General features: G+C 38.5%; 1 protein-coding gene across 1 annotated transcript; it reads right to left on the reverse strand.

Moving 5' to 3' along the window:
- Nucleotides 1-602: 602 nt before the first annotated feature.
- Nucleotides 603-11246, reverse strand: LOC131241061 (GDSL esterase/lipase At1g31550-like). The gene is made up of 5 exons (XM_058239691.1): nt 10954-11246; nt 10534-10752; nt 2475-2623; nt 1680-1956; nt 603-971 (listed from the first exon to the last, which is right to left on the reverse strand). The coding sequence occupies exons 1-5, from the start codon at nt 11207-11209 to the stop codon at nt 715-717; spliced, it is 1158 nt and encodes a 385-aa protein (XP_058095674.1). The 5' UTR covers nt 11210-11246; the 3' UTR covers nt 603-714.
- Nucleotides 11247-20408: the final 9162 nt, after the last annotated feature.

A 20408-nucleotide genomic window follows, 5' to 3' on the forward strand; every position in this document is an offset into this window, starting at 1 on the left:
CTATATCTCTCTCTGTATACTTTCGGTATTACTTATGATGCATTTAATGAGAGAGAGTCTCATCCATTTTATAAGAAGGTATAAGAGTTTGGATGAGACCATATCATCCGCTCTTATCCCTATCTCCTATCATAAATCAAATTTAAAGTTGAATTTGAAATATAATAGAAAAGGAAAAAGGCATAAGAAACATGGGACATACCCACTAGTGATTGCTCACCATTGGGCCCCACTGGCCTAGGTCCAACAAAATCAACCTCAAGCCAATTGTCTTTCATTGTATCTCGAATCAAATAAGTTTTCTAAATTCTTTCTTACTCGAATTTTTATTTTTATTTTAATTTTCTTTTATAATTTTTTTAATGTGAATTTCTATAATTACAGATTTATAGATCCAAAATTCCAACACAGCTTGCACATGTAACGAGAATGATTGGATGGTGTCAATAGGCAAGAATGAACCTAACATTACGCCCACTTAAAAAGGGGCTGCCCTTTGATGTAACTTTTTGGCTTTAATCAGAAACATTATCGGTCCCACTGATCAATTGATATGCTGGCCTCATGGATGCGCCTATGTTCTATGGGGTTTCTCAAAAAAATAAAAATAAAAATGAGAACTTTTCTAGAATAGTTTTGTTCTCAGATTTGTCTCAAGAACATCCAATTTCAAGGAAAAATTATCATCCAGTCTACATTCACCGACTTCAAAGGTTACCCGTAATAAGGATGGTCGCGGCCGCCTGATGACAGACATGGGGTTGTGATGGAAGGACTGAAAAATGGTCCTCTTATCAAACCATCAGCGATCAATCTGTGTGCCGCTTCCGTTAGGTGAATTCCATCCCAGGCCACATGCGATGACGGGTTGTCGCACACCGTAGCCCCATGGAAGCCACACATGGCGGTCATGTTGAAATTGTATGGCCCACCCCCTCCACAGCATGCCGTAAGAGCCCCGTCGTAGAATCCTAGATTTACATCACAAAAAGACATGAAGATGTTCATGAACACAATAAGTCCTGCCTATAGCATAAACACTTGTAAAATGGGCGAGTGAAGTGAGGGAGGTGAGGGCAAAGTGCTTGTAAGCAGGTCAGGTTGGATCTGGAGTTGGATGGATCCTTGGGCTGCCTCCTCTTGAGGCCAGGTTAGGCTTGGGTTGACCCTCAGCCGTACTCAACCCACCTGAGTTGCACCCCTAAAGCTTATATATAGAACTAATCACCTACACAGACAGGCCAACCCAACTTGTCTGCCGTGCCAAGTCGCTTGTGCAGGACATCCTAACTATTGAAGCTGTAGGCCCTACCGTGAAGATTTCCTTTTACGAAAATAGGTTGATGCACTAAGTGGACAAACCCTGTATGTGACAGGTCAGCTTGGGTCGTTGAGCACCAGATTACATTTACTTGGGTCGGTTGGGGCCAGATAGTTGGATTATGCACAGGTTTCGGCCAGAATTCCGGACCGTCTCCTAAATGGGCTGCTCTTGGGATGGACCCAAGTCTAACATGAACACGATCACCTCAAGATGGGAAGATTGTTAGTATATGTTCTATTGAAAAGAGGCGCGGCATGAGCGGTTGGATCAGCAGTAGTGACCCTACACGTTTGGAACTAGCAATTGATGGATCCAATATAACATAGATAATCTGTTGCAAGGGGAGAAAGCGCACCAAAATGGTATGGAGAGCGGTAGAAGCGCATCGCAGCATTGTAATAATCGGCATAGATGATGGTAGCGTGTGGATGTTGTGCCCGCAATCGATCCAGCTCCTGAAGCAATAGGCGATTGTGATACTCGGCGAATTCGTTCAAGTACGTGAGACACCCGGTAAGAGGGTCATAGTCTTCCTTTCTTTTGCTCTCAGATACAGCTAGACATGCTGCCGAGCAGCCCATGGGTAAGTTACCAGGGACCACAAGCGTCCTAGCCCCGTACTTGATCAACGTCTGGAATGCAACACATCCATTGAAATAACATATCAACATTAAATAGATTTCAAATATTCAACATTGGTTGTTATGTCCGTGTGGGAGATCTGTGCCATACATCGTTTGGCCCTATCAATCATGTGTCATGGTCTAAAGATTGATTGAGATGGACTTGTCCTTAGGTGAGGCTAACATGTACACCAAATGTGGATCAGGCCTTATCTTTTCTTCACCGTTCAATTTCTTCATGCGTGTGTGACCAGGCATATATATGGCACGTGCATGGTTGGACTAACCAGATAAATGCTGGATATCTGCATGTACACAACGACTCAATTGCATGTGCCTCAACTCGGCCCATCATTATAGTTAGCCGTATCAAAATAAAAGCTTACCCAGAATAGATGATCCAAACTGTCCCGTTAGTGGTCAATTAATGCACAGTTAAAATGTAAAGCAGCCAATGTTCAATCAATGCCACGTGTAAACTGGTTACACACCGGCATTTAAAAATAAAAAAAAAAAATTTAACTTACATCGACGGCTGATCCGATGGCATTGATGACCAGAGGTACGAAGGTCTGGACCTCTTCAAAGCTCCTTCGTTGTAAGAGAGGGTGATTGTAATCGTTACCTCCAATCTCTCCCACAAGAACCACCGACCTTTTTAAAATGTCTCCACAACCTTGCAAGAATAGAAAACAACAATCAATCTAAGACCAACTCAGAATGTAATGTGACGCAGGGAGGACGTGAGGTCGAGCACCGTCTTCCTCAAGAGGATAACTACTCCGAATCTACGGAGCTTCTCTGGACTCCTCACAGAGACTTCTCGAATCCACGGGGAAAGAAAGCAGCAAAATAAAAATAAATTTTAATAAATTCAAAATTGATTAATTGATCCATAAAAATGAGTTCACAACCCTTTAAATAGGGGTACCAAGCAATGAGAAAGAAATCAGAATCAAACTACAACTACAACTCCTAAAATCCGCGACTTACTATAAATAGTAAACTTACTATTTATAGACGGTCGTGATGTCTACTAGTGCGCAAGGTTTTCGGCCAAAAATAGTAAGTGTTCTATTTGGCTTCACCAAACTGTTCTCCTAATTATTCTAAGCACTTTTCACATTGGGCGCAACTCCTAAAGCCCGACGGATGAAGAGTTATAACCAAACTAAAACTTACTATTTATAGTAAAAACGAAATTAAAACAGGAAAACAACCGTCGATCCAGGGGTTTTTTGCAATTTCGGGCTGCGTAACCTGGCGTAGCGGGGTTGGTTGGCTAAAGTAGCTCGTTTTACCCCAAAATCATATATTTTACGTCAGATAACTCATTCCGGATTGTAAGATACGCCCGATCTAAGGTGTGACGGTCTGGATCACTTCTATCGTTGACCGAGCCTTTTATGATCCATCTTGGCCATGAAACTGTCCACGACCCGCTCTACATCAGTCCCCTCCACTTCAAAAGAACTCGTCCTCGAGTTCTTATCCTACGCTGGTTCATGATACTCGGTCAGGTCCGCGATGTTGAAAGTCCGTGAGATCGCCATGTCATCTGGAAGATCAACAACATAAGCGTTATCATTGATCTTTCGGATGATTGGTACCGGTCCAATCTTTTTAGTCTTTAACTTGTTATACGTTCCGGTCAGAAATCGTTCTTTGCGCAAATGGACCATTACTTGGTCGCCCACCTCAAATACCTTTTGTCGCCGATGCTTGTCCGCTTGCTCCCTGTACTTTTCATTCGAGGCATGTAGCTTGGTTTGTACCTCTGCATGAATGCCCATGATCTTGTCAGCCATATGCTCTGCTACAATGCTCATGCCTAGGAGCTTGGGCAGAGGGACCAAGTCTAGTGTGTGGCGAGGTACTTGTCCGTAAATAACCTGGAACGGGGATTTCCCTGTCGAGCGGTTCACCATGTTGTTGAAAGCAAACTCCGCTTGAGACAAAGCCAATTCCCACTGCTTCGATTTTTCTCCTGAAATACATCGAATGAGGTTTCCCAACGTGCGATTCACAACCTCAGTTTGACCATCAGTTTATGAGTGGTAGGCGCTGCTGAACTGAAGTCGTGTATTGAATCGAGTCCACAAAGTCCACTAAAAGTGGCTTATAAACTTCGTGTCACGGTCAAAAGTAATAGTTTTAGGAACCCCGTGTAGCTGCAAAATTTCTCTGAAGAATAGATTCGCCACGTGTGTTGCATCGAGAGTCTTCTTGCATTGAATAAAGTGCGTCATCTTAGAGAAACGATCTACTACCACGAACACCGAATCCATGTTGCGTTGTGTTCGTGAGAGACCAAGCACGAAGTTTATAAATAAATCCTCCCAAGGGCTGTCAGGCACGGGTAACGAGGTGTAGAGGCCCGTATTATGAGATTGTCCCTTGGAGGTCTAACAAATATAACAACATTAGACTGCCTTTCCCACATCACGTACTAATTGTGGCCAGTAATACCGTTCTTTCACAAGAGCTCACGTCTTGTCTTGCCCAAGGTGTCCACTGAAGTCACCTCCATGTAGCTCTTAGATTATCTATTCCCTTAGCGAACTGTTCGGGATGCACAGTCGATTCCCCTTGAAAAGGAACCCGTCTTGTATATGTAAGTCGCCGGGGTGACCTTCTTGGCATCTAACCCATGCGTCCTTGAAGTCGTCGTCATCGACATATATGTCTTTGAGGCGCTCGAACCCGACAACCTCATTGCTCATAGTGACTAACAAAGTTGCACGATAACTCAATGCATCCGCTACTTTATTCTGTTGTCTTGACTTGTGTTTTAGTACGAACGTGAATTCCTGCAAAAATGAGATCTATCTAGCATGCACACGATTAATATTAACTTGACTATTAATGAATTTGAGAGTTTGATGGTCCGTGTAAAGTATGAATTCCCTTTGAATCAAATAATGTCGTAAGTGTCGCAGTGCCTGGACCACCGCGTATAACTCGATCTCATATGTAGACCACTTCTTGCGTGTATCGCTAAGTTTCTCACTGTAGAAGGCTACCGGCCTACCTTCTTGAGATAAAACTCCCCCAATTCCGACATATGAGGCATCACATTCAACTTTAAAGAGTTTGTCAAAGTTGGGAAGTACAAGAACCGGGGTCGTGGATAATCTGCGCTTGATTTCGGCAAAGCTCTTGTCGGCCTCGTCAGTCCACTGAAACTGCCCTTTCTTCATGCAATTTGTGATTGGTGACACAATGGTACTGAAATTTTTCACGAACCGACGATAGAATGTCGCCAGTCCATGAAAACTTCGCAGTTCGTGAATATTTGTGGGAACCAACCATTCTCTAATTGCCTTCACCTCTTCCTCATCCACCCGAATGCCCGTAGATGTTACGACAAAACCCAGGAATAATAAGCTATCTTCATTAAACTGCACTTTTTAAAATTGAGATACAGTTTATTTTTAGTAAGCATTTGAAGGACATTGAGGTGTTCCATATGGGTGGTTTCATCTTGACTGTATATCAAAATATCATCGAAATAAACCACAACGAACCGCCCAATGAAAGGTTTCAAAACCTGGTTCATCAATCTCATAAATGTGTTAGGCGCATTTGACCGAAGGGCATAACCATCCATTTGTATAATCCTTCCTTGGTCTTAAAGGTCATTTTCCACTCATCACCCGGCCGTATTCGAATCTGATGGTAGCCGCTCCTTAGGTCCAATGTAAAGAATATGTTTGCACCCTCTAGTATGTCCAGCATATCGTCCAACCATAGTATAGGAAACCTGTATTTTATGGTGATTTTGTTGATGGCTCGGCTGTCAACAAACATGTGTCAACTCTTAACTTTCTTTGGAGTTAATAGAGCTGGTACAACATATGGACCCATGCTTTCTCGAATAAGACCCTTACTGATCAACTCCTCTACTTGTCCCTGCAGAATCTCGCACTCATTTGGACTCATTTGATAATGAGGACGATTAAGTAAATTGGACCCAGGGACAAAGTCGATATGATGTTGGATATCCCTCATGGGGGGGTAACCCATCGGGAAGGTCATCGGGCCAGATTTCTTTGAATTCATGTAGGAGAGGCCTTAGTCTTTCAGGGATGATGATAGGCTCGAGTTCTTCCCCTTTTATAATTAATGCATAAGTCTGTCCTGTTTCTTTGGATTCTTCCACGAAGTCTCGTATGGTTAGGAGAAAACGGCCCTCCACGTTAGAAGTTTCAGGTGGTCCCTCTAGATCCATAGGGGCCAATATGGTCTTCCGACCATCCTTGACGAAGATATATATGTTATCTTGCCCTTTATGAGTGGCATCACGGTCAGATTGTCAGGGCCGACTGAGTAGTATGTGACATGCTTCCATATCAACCACATCGCATTCTACTTCATCCTTATAATGTTGTCAATTGAAAAGGATATGGTGCACCGTTCAGTTACCTTTGTTTCGCTAACCTTCTTGATCCAACTGATTGTATATGGAGAGGGACGACGCTCCGTTTTCAATTGTAATTTTTTCATCATGACCTTGGAGACAATGTTCTCGCTGCTCCCATTGTCAATGATCACGGCACAAACTTTTCGATTCACCGTACACCTAGTGTGGAAGATGTTATGTCACTGTGGATGCACTTCTTTTCTTGACGCATATAATAGTCGCCTCACGACGAGCGACTCGCCGTGATCTTGCTGAACCCAACCTGAATTATCTACCTCATCCTCGGTGGTATGCTTCTGTTCTTCAATATCTGGATCTTCATAAGCATTATCAGCACTACCATCATTGATGGCGAGGTTTGTCACTTTTCGCTGGGGACAAGTATTTGATAGGTGACCCGGTTAGCCACAACGATAACAGTTATCGGGCCTTGGCTGAGTATAGGGGTTCGGGATTCTACTTGGACCAGCAGCAATCGATACGCCCCTTTGGGGTCTAGCTTGCCCGCTTCCATGATCTCGGTTCTCAGACGTAGGATGTTGAGTGCGTGCTCCTACGGGTTCCTTCCCCTTGGGCTATGCAGTTCCCTGGGGCGGACCTGCCACAAGGATCCTTGCAGTAGGATAGGTCCGTGTGTTAGGACGTTCTAGTTGCGCTTCTGCCTGAGTAGCCAACTTGATCGCATCATTCATCATCCAGACGGACTGCATCTTGACCCGATCCTGGATAGCCATACATAATCTACCGTTGAATCGGGCGACTTGTTGTGATTCATTCTCAACCAAATCGTTACGCACCGCCAGGGGGTAAAATTCTTCTGCATATTCTCTCACCGACCGACTAATCTGTCGATAATTTTGGTATTGTTGAAATAATACCTGATCATAGTCGCTAGGGAGAAATCGAGCACGTAGTAGCTGCTTCATCCCCTGCCATGTGCGGATTGGTGCTTTTGTCTGCCTGGTTCGCACAAGTTGTAATTGTTCCCACCAAGCTGAAGCTCCTCCTTTTAACTTGCAGGTCACAAGCTTGACCTTCTTTGTTTCAGGGATGTTCATATAGTCAAAAAATTGCTCAACTTCAGAAAGCCAATCGAGGAAATTTTCAATATGTAGTTGGCCATTGAAGCTAGGAATATCAACCCGCATCTTGAATTCTCGATCTATTCGATCTACTCGATCGCCGCCATGTCTGGGATGTTGGAAGATTATGTCATCGATTTTTTCCTCACTGGAGCTCCCTTCCTCAGGAATGACCCTTGGATGCACTGCCGGTACTATCCTACGATCAGGACGATTACGAGTTTCAGCAATTGGCGGTGGAGGATTACCACCAGGAACACGGAGTTGCCTTAGGTTTTCCATCAAGAGATCCGCTATGCGGTCGATGGAAGCCTGTAGCCCTTGTATGGCTTGCTGATTCTCTCGTTGCGCTACTTCCTACCGCCGTTAAAAGTAGATTACCTGGAGCACCGCCCATGGGATTGTTGCCCGACCCATCGTTAGAAGCCATCGATCCGAGGAGAAATCTCGCTTTGATACCAAACTGATGCATGAGAGGACGTGAGGTCGAGCACCGTCTTCCTCAAGAGGATAATTACTCTGAATCCACGGAGCTTCTCTGGACTCCTCACAGAGACTTCTCGAATCCACGAGGAAAGAAAGCAGCAAAATAGAAATAAATTCTAATAAATTCAAAATTGATTAATTGATCCATAAAAACGAGTTCACAACCCTTTAAATAGGGGTACCAAGCAATGGGAAAGAAATCAGAATCAAACTACAACTACAACTCCTAGAATCCACGACTTACTATAAATAGTAAACTTACTATTTATAAACGGTCGTGATGTTTACTAGTGGGCAAGGTTTTCAGTCAAAAATAGTAAGTGTCCTATTTGGCTTCACCAAACCGTTCGCTTAATTATTCTAGGCTCTTTTCACGTTGGGCGCAACTCCTAAAGCTCGACGAATGAAGAGTTATATTCAAACTAAAACTTATTATTTATAGTAAAAACGAAATTAAAACAGGGAAACTACAATCAATTCAGGGGTTTTTTACAATTCCGGGCTGCGCAACCCGACGTAATGGGGTTGGTTGGCTAAAGTAGCTCGTTTTACCCCAAAATTATATATTTTACGTCAGATAACTCATTCCGAATTGTGAGATACGCCCGATCTAATGTCCGACGGTCCGGATCACTTCTGTCATTAACCGGGCCTTTTCTGATCCATCTTGGCCATGAAACTGTCCGCGACCCGCTCTACATCATAATGGAACCCCAATTTCCTGGGACCCACAATGATCCAAAACTCTAATGGGCCAACGGAATAATGGAGATGGAAACGCCCAACATTTAAACCTTTTGAGGCCGAACCTATATGTTAATATGCGATCCAACCATGGACTGATGCCTGCTATCCAACCAATCTTAACTTTCTCAACGTTTAAACATGTTTAAATGTAATCTAGTAACATTTCATTATTTAAAATTTTCATAAATTCATTTGGAAATGTGTCTTTAGGTTCTGGCCCACCATCCCAATAGTTTGAGATGTCTTCACCAACTCTCGCTGACATGTGGCAACCACAACTTTTATCTCTTCTTAGAGAACATTTTCCATGGAGAAATTCTCCCATGCGCCAAAGATCAAAAACTCGGGTGTCCCACATAACAGGAAACAATGGTCTTAAAACATTCACCCTAAAAGCTATTTCCTTCCTAAGGCTTCCAATGAGTTTATTTGTCATCAAACCAAGTTCATAAGGCCACATAGACATAAATAAAGGAAAAAATAGATATCATCTTGATTCAAATTTTTTGGAGCCCTAAGAAGCTTTTAATAGAAGGTGCTCGATTCTAACTTGTTTCCCATGGCATGGTCCACTTAATATTTGGATCTACCTCATTCTTTGCCTCATACCCAAAAATCAGCTGATATGATGGATGGACCACATGGATATCCAACATTAATCACAGTGGATCCCAAAATTTTTTTGCATCTTTTCTCGATTTTAGCATACTGGTCAACTACAACATTGAGTATGGTGCTCAATTCCAACTGTTTCCTTGTGGTGTGGTCGCTTAATATTTGAATTTACTTCAATTTTGAGCTCATAACCTAAATTCAGCTGACATAATCGGATGGATGGGGGTGGATATACATCACAGTGCGCCCACAGTTTTTCACATTTTCCCTCAATTTTAGCACACTGCAGGCTGTCAACTACAGCGTTGAGATGGTGCTCCATTGTGCTCCATTCTAACTGTTTCTACCGGGTGGTCCACTTAATATTTGAATCTATTTTATTTTTGGGCTCATGTCCTAAAATCAGCTAACATAACAGATGACGGGGTGAATATGCCACATGCATCAATGTGGGCACCACATTTTTTTATATTTTTCTTAGGTTTTAGGTACTACAACATTGAGAATGGTGTTCAATTCCAACTGTTTCCTTGTGATGAGGTCCACTTAATATTTGTATCTACTTTATTTTTCGGCTCATGCCCTAAAACGAGCTGACATAATAGATAGGCAGTGTGGATATGCCATATACATTCCAGTGGGCCTCACGATTTTTCGCAATTTTCCCTGGCCTTAGCGTACTTGAGGCAGTCAACTAAGGATGGTGCTCAATTCCAACCATTTTCTTAGATGTGGTCAACTTAATATTTATATCTACCTCAATTTTGGACTAATGCTCTAAATCCTGACATAATAGATGAACGGCATGGATATGACACATACATCATGGTGCCCTACATTTTTTTTTACATCTATCCTCGGTTTTAGCGTACCGCATGCTATCAAATGGTGCTCAATTTCAGCGGGTTTCCCGTGATGTTGCCTACTAAATATTTGGATCTGGGCTCATGCCGTAATATCAGCTCACACAACGGATGAACGGCATGGATACGCCATATACATCCCGGTGGGCTTCACAATTTTTCGCATCTTTCCTCGTTTTTAGGGTGTCGCTACTGCAAGCTGTCAACTACAGCACTGGGAATAGAGTCGAATAGAGTCGGATGCCTAAAGAATTTTCGCGCATGGGGAAACGTGAAATAGAAAAAAAATTGAGTTAACACGTGCGAATCACGAGGCTGAGTATTAAATTTTCGAAAAATAAAAAACAGAGAGAAAGAGAGAGAGAGATACCTGATGGATTGGGGCAGAGAGAAGGCAACAGATCTTTGAACCATCCCAGCTGAATTCCCAAAGAGTTGTTTGTCAACTCGTTAGATATCCCTCTCTCCCGGAAGAAGGCAGCATCGAGTGCCGTAGCTCCTCCAACCGCAAAATTCACTCCTTGTCTGAAATTACTGTCGCTAGAAGACCCAAGATATGGAGGCAGATATGGAAGTCCGAGCTCTTCGGCTGTTGTACAATGTAACGAAGAACCAGACCTAATGAAAGAGATACACATCCATACATATATAATACAATTTTTTATCACAAATATTGAGGACCCATCATTCCTCACCATTAGATTTAAGAGACTTAAACCTGAAATTGTTAGAATCTCTTATATCAAAAGGTGTTGGAATCACAAATATGTTAAGATCTCTTAGATCATACCAATGAAGTCGACGATCAGCCGTCCATCTGAGTACCGACCAGTGGGACGATGGAAGTACGTCTCTACATAGGGGAAATTGCCCACGTAGCTGGTGTAAATCGATTCGCGGACTGAGTTGCCAGTGTCGGCAAGTGAATCGCCGAAGCTGAAGATGGACGTGTAGCAATCGAGTACTGAATGAGTAGTAGAAAATGTGAGGAAAACTGTAATACGGTGAATGAGGCTGAACATGGTACGAGAAGAGAAGGAAGCCATTTCAAACGGCAAAGAAGAATTAGACCGATGAAATGCATTAAACTGAAGTGTTACTGACCACATGGCACCAAAGGTACATATTGCTTTATGTGGACAAAAATGCCCACCCTGGGTTAGCTAACATGTGGAAGCGGATTGCCTATGTCCTTATCCAGGAACTTAATCCGGAAGTTAGGTGGGGCCCACGTGATGTTTATGAGATATCCATCCCGTCCATCTGTTTTTCCAGATTATATTAGCATACGGGCCAAAAAACAAGGGAGACTCAAGTCTCAAGTGGGCCACACAGCAGGGATGATTAGGTAGGGAAATGTCCTGTTTGGGCGGTGGGATTAGAAGGGATTAGGTGGGATGGGATTCATCTGGCTCCGTGCCAATTTCACTCCATGTTTGGGAAGAAATGGAAAAGCTTGGAATTACATTAAATGGAATTGCATTGGGTCCGTCCCAATTTCACTCAATGTTAGCAAGTTGTGTAGGTCCTACCATGATGAGTGGGCTATATCCACACCGTCCACCCATTTATCGAGATTATTTTAGAGCATGAGCCAAAAAATAGGTAAATCTAAAGCTCAAGTGGACCCCACCATAGAAAGTAATGGGGATTGAATACTTACTGTTGAAAACTTCTTTGGGGCCACATAAGTTTTGGATCTACCTCATTTTTAGGACCATGCCATAAAATGAGGTTACAAAACAAATGAACAGTTTAGATATAAACATGTGTGTTATTCTCAGTAATTTCAAATGATGGTGGGTATATCCATTCAATGTACCACCATATTATTAACATACTATGGTATTAATCTCATCTCATGGCAACTGGAGATAATCCCTGCCATGGGTAATAATTATGTTTTTTTGAATCCCATCCCACCTAATCCCTTCTAATCCCACTGCCCAAATGGTGGGTATATCCATTCAATGTACCACCATAAACATGTCACACGTGATGTTTGTATGCCATCTATACTGTTTATGAGTTCATTCATGATGGGATGAACTGAAAATACAAAAATAATAGCTGATCCAAAGCTTCCATGGCTCAACTAATGTTTTAATGGTGGAAGTTCAATCCTCACCGTTTTCTATCGTGTGGCCCACTTGAGTTTTGGATCCGTCTTATTTCTCGGCCCATGTTATGTAGAAATGGATGGACAGAGTGGATTTCTGAAAAATATGACGGTGAGCCCCAGCTCTTTCCGGAAGTGCTTGCGAAAGGCTTTCCCAGGAAATCGGCATCCGGTGGATGAGTTGATATTATCAAGAAGTTTCTTGATAAACAAAAATCAAGAGATCTCTCTCTCGAGGCCGGTTGCACACTAAGTCGCCGCCTGGATTCTTATTGGCGCTCTTTGAGCCCCACCATGATGTATGTGTTTATCCATGCGGTCCATTCATTTTTCCATATCATTTTAGGGCATGAACCCAAAAATAAGGCAGATTCAAATCTCAAGGGGACCACACCATAGGAAAACAATAGTAATTAAACGCCCACCATTAAAAACTTCCTAGAGCCCACTACAATGTTTATTTTTCATCCAACATTTTGATTAGGTAATACTGACAAAGATGAAGGGAAAACAAAAATAGCAGTTTAATCCAAAACTTGTGGCCCAGGAAGTATTTAATGATGGGTGTTCAATCACTGTTATTTCTTGTGGTGTGGTCCACCTGAGATTTGAATCTTCCTCATTTTTGGCATCATGTCATAACATGAGAAGGAAAAATCAATGGATGGTGGTGATGTAACATCATGGTGGGCCCTACAATCACAAACACACTGAGCTCTAGCGAGCATAGGATCCACTCGGCACAATCATACACACTATGAACACACCATAAAACTCAAAATAAGCAAATAACATTTGGAAATAATGTACTAAAAATAGTAGATAATATTGGAAAAAATAAAAAATTAAATAATAAAAAAAAAGTAAGAAAATATGACTTATTTGTTTAAGTCAAGGCATGACTAGGTCACTCAACTTGAAACCAAATCTGTCCTCCCTGAACTGCATCCCAAGTGTAACATGAATTTTAGATAGTTAGCCTCGAGGATACAATGATTATGACCCAGTTCCAATGGTGCATTCGTTGTACACGGGCTTGAATCAGCCTACGTAACTTAACCGAAGTGAGTTAACTTGGCAGTGAACTCAGTTAGAAAAACAAAATTGAACCATAGACCAATTTTTGAAGAAATAGAGAAAAAAATCATTGGTTTGAATGAATAAATTCAGAAAAAATGAGTACATCTATATATACACCACAATTAGGTACTTAAGCACCGTTTCAAATGGGTTAATTCCATTGGGTTTGAACCCATCTGGTGTGAGCACCCGAACAGATGCGTCCCTGATTTAAAATCCGTGCAAAACCGACAGGTGAGTTATACTCGTGAAGTACGAAATAAAACCGTTAGTACTAGTGTACTCTCAGTACTCACATAGACCTAAACCCAAACCAGGACCCAGCTCAGCGTGGCATGGCACGCCGCATGCACAAGCACGTCCACGGCCATAGCTCGGCCCGACTCAATTTGGCTCAACGCATGCATGCATGTGTGGTCAATGGCATAAGTTCAGACTAATGGTATTGCCCTCCTCCCATTGGACCAAATTCACATACCCTCTTAGAAGGGGCTCAAGCCGCATGCAAAACTTCTCTCTTATATAGTTGAGTTTTTCTTTAGCCCTTTTCGATGTGGGATAAGAGAAATACACTAAAAATAAAACACTTATAAAAAGAAATATGGAGAGAAAACTTTGAATTTTAAAATATATTATTTTAAAATCATTTCACATATTTCAAATTTAAAATACTTCAGTATAAGATAGAAGAGTTGTGTAATAGTGTTAATGTTTATTCAACTTCAATAAACATTTAGAGTAAGCATGACAAGTTTAAAGGAATCGTGTGACTATCAATCTTTAACCTGACCCTTTAAACATAAATGGCTTTACATCCCACTTGAACAACTTTTCCGTTATAGCTGGTTCCACGGTTTTGTATATTTTGGCAATGCACCTTTAAATGAATTTTCATGAGTATTATAAAGAAATGACATATATATTGCATAGAAAGCTATCCCACTTTCATACTCATATAGGTGAATTCCATTAAGTGTACATGGTAACTGGATACACCACCACATTTAGTTATAAATTCATTAAGAATTCAAAAACTCATCATCTCACAGGTTGCTGCTTGAACTGCCTACACCATAAGAATGGGCAAGTTCTCTTTAGTGCTTCTCAGTCTCCTATGTCTTGTTGTTTACCTATTAAATATATCGCATGGAATCTCTACTTGTGTATATTGGGTTGCTGACATTGGTAGCTCATTCTTTTAAGCCTAGCCCTATTCTCTTCGATGTTTCCCTAATTAACACTTTAGATGATCATTTGGTCATAGGATTTGCTATTTTCTTTTCTAATCATACGAAATCAATAGCTATGACTCCATTATTTAACAAGTGTTTCACAATATTGTGTTAGAGTCTAATGTGTTTACTTTTACCATTATATATTTTACTTCCATATCTTACAATAGCTGCGCTATAATCACAATGAATAGATATGACAGATATAGGTTTTGGCCACAAAGGTATATTGGGTAACAAATTTAAAGTCATTTAGCTTCTGATCCTTTCTTTTTTAAGGCAACAAACTTAAATTCCATAGTCGATCAAGCAATGCAAGTTTATTTAGTAGACTTTTAAGATATTACACATCTATCAAAGGCGAAAACATATCCACTTGTGGATTTTGTTTCATCTGAATCAGTGATCCAATTGACATCATTGTATCCTTCTAACATGGGAGGATAACCTGTATAATGAATACCATATACAATAGTACCATTAATATGTTTCAATATTCTATTTAATGCATTCCAATGATCATATCTACGATTGTGTGTATATCTACTTAGCCTACATACTGCAAATGCAATATTAGGTCTAATGCAATTCATCAAATACATTAGGCTACCAATTACTTAAGCATATTCAATCTAAGATATATTACTTTCCGTATTATTCTTGAAATGCGCATTATCATCATTAACTATACTAAAAGGTAAGTAGTTAAAGTGATCAAATTTTTTAAATATTTTCTCAATGTAATGAGATTGAGACTGGGTAATGCTATCATCTTTTTATATTACCTAATATTATACTTACTTCTCATAAGTCTTTCATATCAAAGTTATAAGACAAGAGTTTCTTAGTTAGATTGATTAACTTAACATTAGTTCCAAAGCTAAGTATATCCTCTACATATAAGCATATTATAAAACTATTAAGAATTTTTTATATACACATCTATCCACATCATTTACTAAATATCTTTTTGGCTTTAAAATATTGTTAAATTTCTCATTTCATTGCTTAAGAGCTTGTATTAAATGTTACAATGACTTAACTAACTTACATACTTTATTTTTCTTCACTAAAATTATATAACCTTCAGGTTGCTCCATGTAGATTCCTTCTTCTAACTCTATATTTAGAAACATTGTTTTAACATTTATTTAATATATTATTAGCTTGTATATGGATACTATTGCAACTAATACCTTAATAATTATAATTGTACTTACTGAAGAATATGTATCAAAATAATCATATCATTCTTTTGTATAAAATCTTTTGCAACCAATATAGTTTAAACTTATTTATAGACCCATTTGGTTTAAGTTTATTTTTAAACACCTACTTACACCTTATAGGTGTATTTTCCGGAGGAAGTTTTACGAGTTTTTAAATATTGTTCGATATAATCGATCTTAATTCATCGTTTATAGCTTCTCTCCAGAAAGAAGTATTATGAGAGTTAATGGATTCTGAATAGATCTTAAGATCATCTTCTAACAAGAAAGTAAAAAATACATCTCATACGTTGGTCTCCTTTCAAGCTCTCGTGCTCCTTATAGATTCTGGTTCTACTTAACTATTCATATTTATGCTTCTACTAGTTGAAGGAACATTAGACTCACTAATTTCTTTTATTTTATGGATATAGTCTTTAGAGGAAAGATATTTTCTAAAAAGTCTACATCTTTATGTTCAGTAATAGTGTTTGGATCTAAAAGGCTATCCTTTGATTTCAAAATTAATTAATTCATATACTATACTATTTTTTGTATATCTTATAATACACAATCAATTATCTTAGGACCTAGCTTACTTTTCTTGGTTTTAGATAACCCCACTTTAGCCAGACAACCCCACACTTTAAGGTATTTATAACTAGAAATGATTTTTTCACAATTCATATGGTCTCTGATCAATTTTCTTATGAGATATTCTATTTTATATATAATATGTTGATAGTATGCCTTCTCTCCACATATTAAAGGGTAAATTAGAACCATTCAACATAATGTTTATCATTTCTTTCAATGTTTTATTCTTCCATTCAGCTATTTTATTTTTTTCTGGTGTATAGGGAGTAGTAGTTTCATGTACGATCTCATTCTTTTCATAGAGTTTTTCGTTCACGTATCTTAATCTAGTATGTCATAATGAAAAAAATTCAACAATATAAGTAGAATTGGATGACATCTTATTATTATCATAAGAAACATTTATAACGAACAAACCATCATTATAATAATCTTTTACAATGATGGTTCCATTCTTAGTCATTACAAGTTTATATATAAGAATCAAATATTAGTTTAACTCCAGCCTTGTTAAGGAGTAAATTAGAGACGAAGTTGTAATGAATATTAGACACATCCAGCACGTTCTTTATCATTGAAGTATTTTTTAATATGAGCTTTAAAACAACATGCATTTTCTTTTCTAACAACTGGAGAGGATCAAGCATTTTTCATGAACACTTGTTCCTCATCTTTTGTTACTTGATAGGAGGTGAATATGATCCGATCCTTACATTTTCACCTGATAATATGTTATCAGTGGAATAACGTTGATCAGTAGCTCGGTCATTGCTAAACAGGTATGTCATGTCGCCATACATTTTCACTAGTTTTTGATATACATGTTGTGCATATGGATGTGACTATTGACATTAGTAACAAAAAGTAGTATGAACAAATTTTTAAGATGTTGTATAGTACCAAGCTAATATTATAAATAAGTAAGAAAAGAAAATATGAAGCGCTTCTTACCCCATGTAATCCTCCAAAACCTCATTAGAAGCAATAACAATCTTATGGTTATCATCACAACCAAATTTATAAGCGTTAAGCATATCGCACACTTTAAAATAAAGCTTTTTTAAAGTATATAGACAATTTTTGACATTATTGGAGTTCAGTGATATCCCCAAAATACATTTGGCATTATTTACAATTATCTTAAAAGTTTTCTTCCTGAAGTTATTAGCACTTTTTTTGTTGGTCAGATTCTACGACTTTTATAAGAGTGTCGATGAGGCAATCATTAATTTTATTTGTCCAATGCATAATCCAATTGGAGGATGTGTTTTCATCAAATAATTTGGTAGTGTATTTTTTGGAAGTCCTTTATAGGGTAACATTTGGGTTTTGTTATATTTCTTTCGTAATGGTTGATGGATTATTTTACCTGTTGAATGATAGTTTCATGTCACTCCCTTAAGATATCTGCGATAAGATTGACATCAAAAGTTTTGGAAAGTAAAACCTATAATAAATCGAATTATTTGTAACACTTCTTCAAAACAATATCCACATCATACTCTAAATTAACTTAACATATATTGAAAGTTATGGTAATCATGTTCGTAAAGTTGCAGGTAGAGTATTAGTAGGCAACTGCATATGCCTAGTGATGGTCGAATATAACTTCATCTCTTTCGTCTGCTATAAAAAAATTATTTTTACTATAATATTAATTCCTACTACTTACGGGATGTGAATCATTCCATATCTTAGTAGTAGTTGTCTCTTAAAGTCGTCTATTTGTTTATCTCACAATATTGAGTGACATTCACCACAATTTGTCCATCATGAAGAGACTTGATCTCTACTATCGATGGATTAAGACCATCCACTACATCTGATGATGTGACCTCATCCATCATATTGTCTTCCTCAAACTGTCAAATAAAGTTGTGTTGCATGCAACATACGATCACAATCTTCAACTGTGTAAATATGTTATAAGGTGGAGTCGACTTTAAGATTAGAAACTGAGCTTTAAGTACTCTAAAGAGTTACTCTATGACATTTCATAATTGATCATATTAATAGTTAAATAATTCTTTCTTATTATAGGGATTACGGCCCGTGCGATATTCATTGAGGTGATAACACAAACCGCAGTAAGGAGCCATAAAGCTCAAGAATGTGCATATCCAACATCTACTATATAGTATTTTACCTGCAAAAATAATGTATAATGATCAATATCAATTCAAAACTTTATAATTGTTTAAAATGAATATTGAAGTAGATAACTTGGAGTGTCATGGGGGATATTGAATTGATCATGTAGATGTGTCAAAGTATTATTTAAGATGTATCGAAAGCGGATCTCTCTCGTTCAACGAGTACATACACAAAACTTCATATCAAAGTTACATGTGGCCATTATGTTTTAAGAAATGACCCATTTCCTATTTCAATAGGTTCCACTTTCCAATATAAGGACAAACAAATATATATGTCATATCTATTGTAACGATACAATACTATATTGAAGAGTCGTTGGTAACAATTTCATTAGTAGATCAACTTAACAAGGATCAAGTTGAAGGAGCATACAATCCACATTTACATACACGGAAATATGTGCTCCAACTAAGAAATGAAGAAATCTCGTTCAATGTTTATAATCTAGAAAGTTTGATGAACTTAGGATATAAGTCGGTTATTACATCTAATACCCTATTAAAGTATTGTTTGACAGTTTCCTCCAATCTTATTAAACGATGCCCGATGACTCAGTTTCGCACATAATGGTCTATCATATGGAGGAATGTGACAAGTTGTTCCTCCATATTTATATATTTTTCATTAGGGAGGAAATTCTTCTCCTTGATTAGCAATGAGCATAGGTGGAAGAATGTTGCATTCCCCATTCTTAAATGTATCATGTAATATTATTATCTTCATCTCTAATTATCTCATTAATTAATTAAACTCATTTGTAATCCCCACTTTTCGAAGGACATTAAAATAAGTGGTTGTTATAGTACTCTCTTGTGGCAATAATTATCGTCGCAGCAACAATTGTCACTATACATGTGGCCAACTCCTCTTCAAACCATTCAAGTTGTTACATGTTTTTTACTTTTCTTATATAAGAGAGATGAAAATCGAGTCAGCACATAAATATCATATTCAAACAACTTCGATATTATCAAGTTATGTCAGATCCCAAACACACCACTTGGATATTTAAAGGTCATTTCATATTAATATTTCATAATAGTACAAACAATTACTACTAACTTGTGGCCTTATAAACAAATGTCTAGGTAGTACCTCTATTAAAGAAAATATTCATAATGATTGATGAAAACATTTTGAATTATTACAATCAGCTTTATGATTTAATATTGTTATTAAGTAACATGGACAGAAAAATTTCATGTAAGCTCAAAGAAAAGATATAGAGATTATCAAAAGAAGAAAGCAACTAAAACTTTGGTATATCAAAAGCAATAGAAAGATCCATGATAAAGTTGAATAGTCAGCACAACTCTGAATTCTATATGAAATTAACGAAGTTTTTATAAAGAAGTAAACTCATCTACCACAATTTTCAAAACCACTGCATTCCACAATCCAGTGCATACTACACCTTAAAATATTGTTACACTTCAACGCCTACTCTCCACTTATTTGAACAAATAAGTGTGTACTAAGAAAACTAAAATTGATTAGGCCTCTACCTCTCCTCTAATTCTATTTGGTTATCAAATATTATTGTACTTGAGGCTCATAACAAGATAGCAATCCATTTATAGTTTAGCATCTAATATGAAGAATTTACTAAAGTCGCTTCAGTGACATGTTATGCACAACGCAAAGGAATGCATTGTGCCCTCCATCATGCCAGCTTCTTCAATATTATGTTTAATAACGTCCACATTGGATGTGATGTAGTTCATATATGTATTACTTAACAAAGAGGACTTCTCATGTCTCATAGAAGCTATTCTCACTACCATAAAATCGTGAATTTGCGACAGACCAGATCCATCGCAAAACCAAATTAACGACGGATTTTGTCCATCGC

Source organism: Magnolia sinica, chromosome 3 (assembly GCF_029962835.1).
Source record: "Magnolia sinica isolate HGM2019 chromosome 3, MsV1, whole genome shotgun sequence".
NCBI classification, from domain to species: domain Eukaryota; kingdom Viridiplantae; phylum Streptophyta; class Magnoliopsida; order Magnoliales; family Magnoliaceae; genus Magnolia; species Magnolia sinica.

Excerpts from the sequence above, each read along its gene's own strand:
- LOC131241061 (XM_058239691.1), bottom strand. The coding sequence starts at position 11,209 with ATGGCTTCCTTCTCTTCTCGTACCATGTTCAGCCTCATTCACCGTATT. Across the intron at positions 10,753-10,953 it reads GCTGATCGTCGACTTCATTG|CCGAAGAGCTCGGACTTCCA; the intron begins GTATGATCTAAG and ends ATTGTACAACAG. Across the intron at positions 2,624-10,533 it reads TCTCTGCCCCAATCCATCAG|GTTGTGGAGACATTTTAAAA; the intron begins GTATCTCTCTCT and ends TATTCTTGCAAG.